At 51.3% G+C, this 7826-nt stretch overlaps 1 protein-coding gene across 1 annotated transcript; it reads left to right on the top strand.

The window, feature by feature from the left end:
* Positions 1–2948: 2948 nt before the first annotated feature.
* Positions 2949–7160, top strand: COCSUDRAFT_66104 (diphthamide biosynthesis protein; the record flags this gene model as incomplete). The annotated part of the gene is made up of 10 exons (XM_005648283.1): positions 2949–3305; positions 3450–3530; positions 3717–3947; positions 4118–4256; positions 4572–4713; positions 4995–5119; positions 5452–5627; positions 6055–6214; positions 6608–6730; positions 6973–7160. The coding sequence occupies exons 1-10, from the start codon at positions 3084–3086 to the stop codon at positions 7158–7160; spliced, it is 1587 nt and encodes a 528-aa protein (XP_005648340.1). The 5' UTR covers positions 2949–3083.
* Between the last annotated feature and the right edge of the window lie 666 nt (positions 7161–7826).

Raw genomic sequence — 7826 nt, 5'->3', positions numbered from 1 at the left:
GTGCAGTGAGATGCCAACAGCATTTTGGTGAAGCATGCACTGTCACTCTCAACATGGTGGAAGAGGATGGGCTGCACACCTTTGTGCCGGCGTGATTCTGTCTGGGAGAAAGTGCCAGCCGTGACAGGCAGTCAATGAGGGGAGCAAAGCAGTCCTCGTCATAGGCCACATCAGATGCAACGACCAAATCCCAGTGGGTCTCAACAGCCCATTCTGGCAGCTCTGTCCAGTCCAAGACAGCTATACGAGGTGCACCTTCCTGTCGGTCCCCTAAAGAACCACAAATGCACTCGTCAGATTCTAGACGCACTAGATTTCCCCTGGCAGGAAGCTACATCAGTGCATGCATGCGTCAGTGCGGGCGCTCACCAAAGTTTGCATCCACATTTGCTTGCAATATTGGCAGCTGTATCTTCCTGTCTGTGAGGGTTACCACTGCCCCCCGCAGCTGCAGTGCCTGTGGAGACGAAAGTCAGATTGCAAACTGCTTCTCAGAGTATAGAGTTGGCTCATGGCTTGACACTCTTAGGCAGATCACACAAAGGGGATATGTGAGGCGGACCTGTCCCACCACCCCAAGGCCGCATCCTAGCTCCAGGACAGCTTTACCAGCGTAAAAGTCACCTGGCAATCCTGCCCATCACCAAGGTTCATTTCGAGAGTGCCCTTGCTCGTTCAGACATGTGAATAATACCCATCGAATTTCACACATAAAATACACACCTGACAGGAATTCTAGGAATTCACTTGCTGCCTGCCAGAGACTGGAGCCGATGCTGTACTCGAAGGCACGGCTGCAAGGGTCGCTCACGACGTGCAGCTGGTGATCAGACCCCGGCAGATTGATGTCATATTCAAGCACACCTTTCATAACACTATTTGAGCCCAGATCCATAAACTACGAAAAGAGCTTTGACCCAGCCATGCACATCTGCATCGAGACTTCTGTCAAAATTTGGAAAACACTCATAGCAGGGACTGGTACGAATGCTTGCAGACCATTAGAAGCACTTTCATGTAATGTTGAGGCACTACGCCTTCTATTTCGAAGGGCCTCTTATGTCGCAAGGGTACTCGAGTATCTATCGCTCCCTATCGCGGAAGCTTCCGAGACATGTGCCCACAGGTCCCCCAGAATTATATAACGCACATGAGTGATACGCACATGGACCTTGCATCAACTTTAATCCACTCCTAAATCTCTGTTCTTCATTGATCTGTAACGATCTTCTCGCTCTGGAACCCCAAGCCATAAATTCCTTGGATTTGGGCAGGCTACAACCCACTGGACCCCCGCAGCGTCGGGCTCTGTAGTATTGGCGTACTGTTGATCCGTTCGTGTTCCCATCAAGCAAGTCTACAGACAGCTTCTAATGCATGGGGCCATGCTGGGTCCAAGGAGTTCAGGGTTTCAATCTAGGGTTTCAATCTAAGAATGTCCAGCTTGGACTTCCTATGTCTGCCAGTCAGCTGACCGGCCAGCCTGATAGCCTAATACTGCAGTTGCAGCCATGCACGATACGCAAACCCTTGTGGCTCAGTCCACTATCTCAGATATCTCATGGCATGACATCTTCAGCAGCACAGTATGGGACAAACGTGCCAGCACGGCTAAGTCTATCATCCCCTGGTTTGGGGGGCGTGTTACGTTTTCAAGAGAAGCTTGCAGGACCTTCAGCAATTTACATAAATCAATCATGATCAATCCAGGATCCTCACCTGCAGAATGCATTGGCATCAGCAAAGATATCTGGCTATTATGTCTGCACACAGCTTTGGAGCCCTGATGTTAGCTTAGGCCAACAGGTGCCCAGAGAAAGCCCTTGAAGGTGTGGTGATTGCCTGAATTTCTAGGTTGGAGTCATCCATCCTGCAGTCTAAGTAAAGGGAATTCACCAACAGCGCTGACTCTGGTCTTCCAGCTGAAGTATGACACCAATCATGCAACCGGGCCCTCAGGAAAGCTTATTATAAAGCAAGTGGGGAATTTTGGCACCAGAAGTGCTCACAAGGCTGAACTCCTCCAGATTGGTGCCATCTGCTGCCTCTATGATCCAGGCCTTCTTGGGCTTGAGGTCCCAGCTCGATTGGATCTCCCTTGTTGATGTTCACATTCTTGGAGGTGTTCCGCAGCCTGATATTGTCTGGGACCGGGCCTGGTTCGCCGGTTTTGTTGACAAACTCGATGTTTGAAAAGTAGCTGCACAGCATGCGCAGGCGGATGCGCAGATTTGAAGCCAGCTGAATGTGCTCCTCGTGGGGGTGGGTCCATTCGATGGAGTCTTTCGCCACCAGTCCCAGCAATCCTGCAGAGGGCAGAGTGTAGCGTGCTTAGGCGAGTGTAGGTGGTATCAGTGCTACCTCACACCTGCCACAACGTGATGGGGCAAAACTGCATGGCACAAATCCACGAATAGTATGCCTTGAATATTTCAAGGAACCCCATCATATTTTCTTAATGTGCGCAAGTTAATTATTACTAGGAACAATGTTTTATTCTTCCTTCTTGCATATGACCGAGTGTGCCCCAGCCATCAGAGTCTGATGGCTGGGGCACACTCGGTCTACAGTGCTTTTTGATGCAGGGACAAAATGGCAGTTCCAATAACACTGAGGACTTGTGGTTTTTGTCAAAATTAAAGGGATGCCCCACCTGTGTCCACACGGGGAGAACTCTCGAAGTTCATCGGTGAGCTGTTGCGTCCTCCAAGGCAGGCGTCTTTCGAGGTATGACGCTCTAAATTACGCACCACGACGCAGATGCTATTTGAATTGGGTACCAAGAAACTGAACTTGCTGAAACTGTCTGAGTCTGACGTCTGGACAAAGCTCAGCCTTCCAATGCTGCGCTGTCCAAGAAAGTGTCGGAGGGGAATTGAGGTGTACATACTGTCGAAAGTGATCAACTGGGCCCCAAAACACGTCAAATGGCAGACAGGTCTGCGTGCTGATTGGCTTTTTTAACAGAGCACAGAACCAATAAGTATTGTGCCTGGATTGCCTGCCTTACAGTGTGGAAAATGCAGAGGGCTGTGGAGAAGTTTCCAGCATAATCTCGAGAGCAAGTCGCGACACAGAACACTATGGACCTTTGTGAACATCCCTCGGCATCTGTCTCCAACGATAAAGACAGCAAGGGGGATGCATGGGCACAGTTTTGGGATATTCAGGGAGTGGCAGCTTACATCACTGCCAGAAAATTTACAGTTGTGACCCTGCAGTTTCCAGACGATCTTTTGCGAGAAGCAAAGGATGTATCGAAGGCCGTACAAGATATTTGTGCACGCCATGGCTTGCAAGTCAAGGTGATTCTAAGCATCGCCTGCTGGAATGGCGCAGTCCCTTATGCTTGCAGCTGCAACATCGACCTCTTGCCTGATGGACAGTCATATTTGTTCGTATTGTTGTACATACGCAGCCCTAGATTATCTTGTTATGCACATCTGCAGACCTTCGTACTGGCGGACACAACATACAACAGTCTGGGAGTAGATGAGGTGGCTGCTCAGCATGTGCACGCGCAGTGCGTGGTGAGTAACAGTAATTCCCACTCATCATGATCATCCATATCCGTGAAAATATTCCATCCCAGCCAGGAAGCTGATACAGTGTGCAGACCCTGTCCTTTGTGATCCTTGCTCGCACGGACGGCGCATGGAGCAGGCCAGGATTTCATGCACCTGAAAATTACTAGGGTCCCCCCCTATGCCATGCAGATTCATTATGGGCGAGCCTCCTTGAGCCCCCTCTCCACCCTGCCAGCGTATTTTGTCTTCACCCGAGCGCCGCTGGACTGCAGCAGGACTGCAGAGCGGCTTGTCAGCTGGGCAGCCGGAAATGGCAGTGCCGCTGTGGCAGGCATGAAGGCCGTCGTGGTGCTTTCGGACCAGCCCCTGCTGTGGGCTGTCAACCAGCTGCGCGCATGCCTGGCATCTTCTGCCACGAAGGTACGCCCTCAAACGTACATAAAAAGCATTATACATCCTATGTGAGCATTGTTGACAGACATTGAGGCTTGTCGCAAGGTGTGTGCAATGTAGATCATTTTTTGGCGTTGTTGACGGGCAAAATATGGCTAATTGTTGCAGTGAGCTCATTTTGGCTGGTGCATTTGCAGGCAAATTTGGATGTGCAGTTTCTGGTGGCAGATATTCTGACACACCAGCTAGCCCCAGTGCCATCTTCATCTCCCCAGCCAGCCACCTCCGACAGTCAGCCGTTAGACACTGACACACAATCTCACCGAGCCCCAGCAGGTGACCTAGGCCCAGATCAGAGCAGCAGCATCAATAGCTGCGGGCAGGACCAAAATAATGTGAAAGACAGCGCAGCGGCAGGCTCCGATAGGCAGTCCATGGGAACGCCGTCGGACAGTTGCGCTGCAGCAAGCAGCTATTCTGTCTGCTGCAGAGATGCGCAGCCCATTGCATCAGTCAGGAGTTCGACCCCGAGCCAGAACGGGCGCCATGCAGCCACTGTCAGCAGCCAACCTCCATGCTGCAGTGCAGCTCCCCTGCTGCAGCCGCAAGCAGCAGATTGGGATAGTGCAGATGGACGGGGTGGATTGACAGAAGGGAGCAGGGCAGGTCACTGGGTGGCGGCTGGGCTGCAGTGGGATCTGCCAGAGGGGGTGGATGCGCAGGATTGCCTGTGGCTGTGGCTGGGGGATGATGATGCTCCAGCACTGACGCAGCTGCTCATGACTTACAGCAGGTTGACATCCACCTGCCTCTCACAGGATATCATCCCACTGCCTGATTGGAATTTGTACAAAAGGGTGGTCAGGTGACCTGATAGTCTGTCCTCAGGTTGTTGATTGATCTTGTCTGAAGGGAGGCTGACACTTTGTGGGTTTTACAGTGCACTGCAGCGTTATTAAATGCAAAGGAAGAGGTGCCGTGCCACTTGTTTAGGCCTTGTGAGCTGCAGGGTGTGTGAACTGTGATGTGTCATCATGTGGATGTGATTCTCAGGGAGATTATGCTGTTGTGCAGGATGCACTGGGCGATGTACAATCCACAAGAGGACAGCTTGAGGGAGGGACTGCCATCGGAGATCAGCCGCACCCTCCGCAAGCGCAACTACCTCATTGAGAAAGCCAAGAACGCCAACATAATAGGTGTGTCTCTTCATATCTACCCTCCCACGCAAACCACCTGCACCCAGATCGTGAAGGAGTCACAACAGTGCTGTGATGACCAGAGTGTGCACCATATTGGCGTTGACCTCACATGTATTGAATTGTCATTGTGCCTGCTTTGCATGCTTACGTGGTCTGTCAGCCAGTGCTTATGGGCACTCCCTGTTTCATCAATTATCTTGCAGTGTCTGCATGTAGACTTCCGGCTTGCATGCAGAGAAGATATGCGCATGCTGTGTGAGAGTACATGTGGTTGTTTTGCTGCATCAGTCACCTGAGCTGTCCTGGGCTGATTTCAAACCTGTGTGCAGGCATTGTGGTGGGAACGCTGGGGGTGGCCGGCTACCTGGAAGCTGCTGAGGCAATAAAGAAGCTGGCGCAGGCGGCAGGGAAGAAGACTTACACACTGCTCATGGGCAAGCCAAGCCCAGTCAAGCTGGCCAACTTTCCAGAGGTGGATGTCTTCGTCCTCATAGCAGACGCCCAGGTGAGGGATTGGCTGCTAGCTTGATCTTGGTTAAATGTCAAGCACTACTTCTACAGGAGAGCACTCAAGAGTGGGTGCCAGTCGTTGTGTAATGTTGGTCAAATGCAAGGGGTGTCTTTACAGAATGGCATTCCCCGTGCTTGCGCTGAAGTATGCCATGCATCATGCAGTGTGCAGGATGCTGTGTGCATGCATGTTGTTAGAGCGGATGCTTGTAAGATCAAAGCATTGGCATTGGTGAGCTATGATGTTTGTCTAGTTCGTCGGAATGGCGAGATCCACCAAGTCTCACACAGCCTTGACGACAATATTCACTACCCATGACCTGAGCTCACCAGGCACAAGCTGCCAATTTGCCATGAATTTACTCACCAAGATCATGCAGCTTTTCAGTCTTCAACATGCCAACACTGGCGTGCAAGTGCAGGGGCAGATCCTAGAGAGCAAGGAGTTTTATTCGCCGCTGATAACGCCATATGAGGCGCAGCTGGCCTTTGCTCCTGAGGGCGGATTAGTCAGCAATGACTACCGCCTGGACTTTGACGCGCTGCTGAGCTCTACTGCGGAGCTCTCTGTCTCTGAGCGAGGTGATCACTGTCTCAACAAAACGCAGAGATTTTACTGCATCTCTAGCAGACCACTCAGCATGCGCTGGGTGCCACTATGGACTTATACTGTAGTTAGCCGAAGCAGAAGGCATCAAAGGACTGCCAATTGCTCGACTTGACCGTCAAGTGTTGCACAATCAATGCAGAAACCCACATGCCTATGCGTTTGTCGTGGCAAAGTGAAGCCAATTGCAAAGAGAATCGGGGCTCTGATTTCTTTTTGCAGGTTTCTCGTTTTCCTTTTTTCAAGAGTGTCAGACCAATATTATTTTTATACGATGGAATGACAGTTTCAACTGGCGAAGGATCAACCACAGTTGCGGTCTCGGTCGCTGTCATCCAAATATGCGCAACGTGTGCTCACATGCGCAGAGGCGGCGCCAAGGTTCTCTTTGGTGGACGGCGGCCGCTACGGGAGCGCAGTTGACCGCTCAGTGGCTGCCGCCTCAACTGCGCTAGCGGAGCGCAACCCCCACGTACTCCACATGCCAGAAGGTGAGTCCACCTGTGCATGCACTCATGCGGCTGCCACATGCTATCTTTGCTTGCAGGGCCTTGGGACCCTTGCTTGAGGGTAGTGTGGCAGTGGGGGAGGCTGTTTTGCAGTGTGCATGTTCAAAAATGGTCCTCATCTGGTGTCTTACCATGGGGTCTTGCAAGCAATGCAGCACTTGAAGTCTGGAGATGAAAGAAATTTCGCTGCTGGGCATTACAAAGCATGCCTGTCTGTGTGGCAGGGCCGGGCAGGCTGGCGGAAGTGAGGTCAGCAGCAGAGTATCTGGTGACACGGCGCACCTTCACGGGGCTCGAGACGCCCTTCACAGGCGCAGCAGCAAAGCCGGTTGTGAAAGCCATTGTCGGCCGGAGTGGCCGAGCCGCACAGTATGAGGATGAAACTCTGAATAATAACAGGGACCAGCTGTGACACGTCAGCCATATTGAGAAAGTTTCCTGAAAGTATGGGATCAAGACGGCATCGTTGGTCGCGGATCACCGCGACTTGTAGAATCGCATCACTCCTTTGTCGGAGACTCCTTCCCATGGTATTCATAGGGATTGTTTTGGGCTTGAATGTCCTTGAAGGAGGGATGAAGTTACTTCACTGAAGTAGAGTCAAGCAAGACAAGATTTCTGCTATGGTCTGTAAGAAAAGAATGATGTTTCTAGAGATCTCGTTATGAATGCCTGCTGTGTGCCACCAAGGCACATGATCCGCCAAAGACATCAACTGGGCAAATTTTGATCTTTGAAGTCCACACGTTTGCACGAGAGAAAGTGCTGCAGCGGCAATAGAATTTGTAAGGCTTGCATGCTGTCATCCCAAGTACAGATCTGTCAGAGGTCCATATCAAGTTCTGTAAGGAGTGTTTCTCTCACCTCACAACCCTTTAAATCTGCTGTGGACCGGCTACATCGTAGCTATACAGGTTCTATCAGACAAAGAACAAAACATATGGAAAGTAACTTGCTACTCTGAAGAGTGATACAAAGGGACACTGTAGCGCTGGCTATTTGCACTGAGCAAGCATGGCTCTCACTCAACAGAGGCCAAGGTGTCCGGGCAACCCGCTTGCTCTCTGCTGCTGCTCTA

The sequence above is a fragment of the Coccomyxa subellipsoidea genome (assembly GCF_000258705.1).
Source record: "Coccomyxa subellipsoidea C-169, whole genome shotgun sequence".
NCBI classification, from domain to species: Eukaryota; Viridiplantae; Chlorophyta; class Trebouxiophyceae; family Coccomyxaceae; genus Coccomyxa; species Coccomyxa subellipsoidea.
Note: the sequence above shows the minus strand (reverse complement) of the source record. Positions and strands in the feature narration are given on the sequence as shown.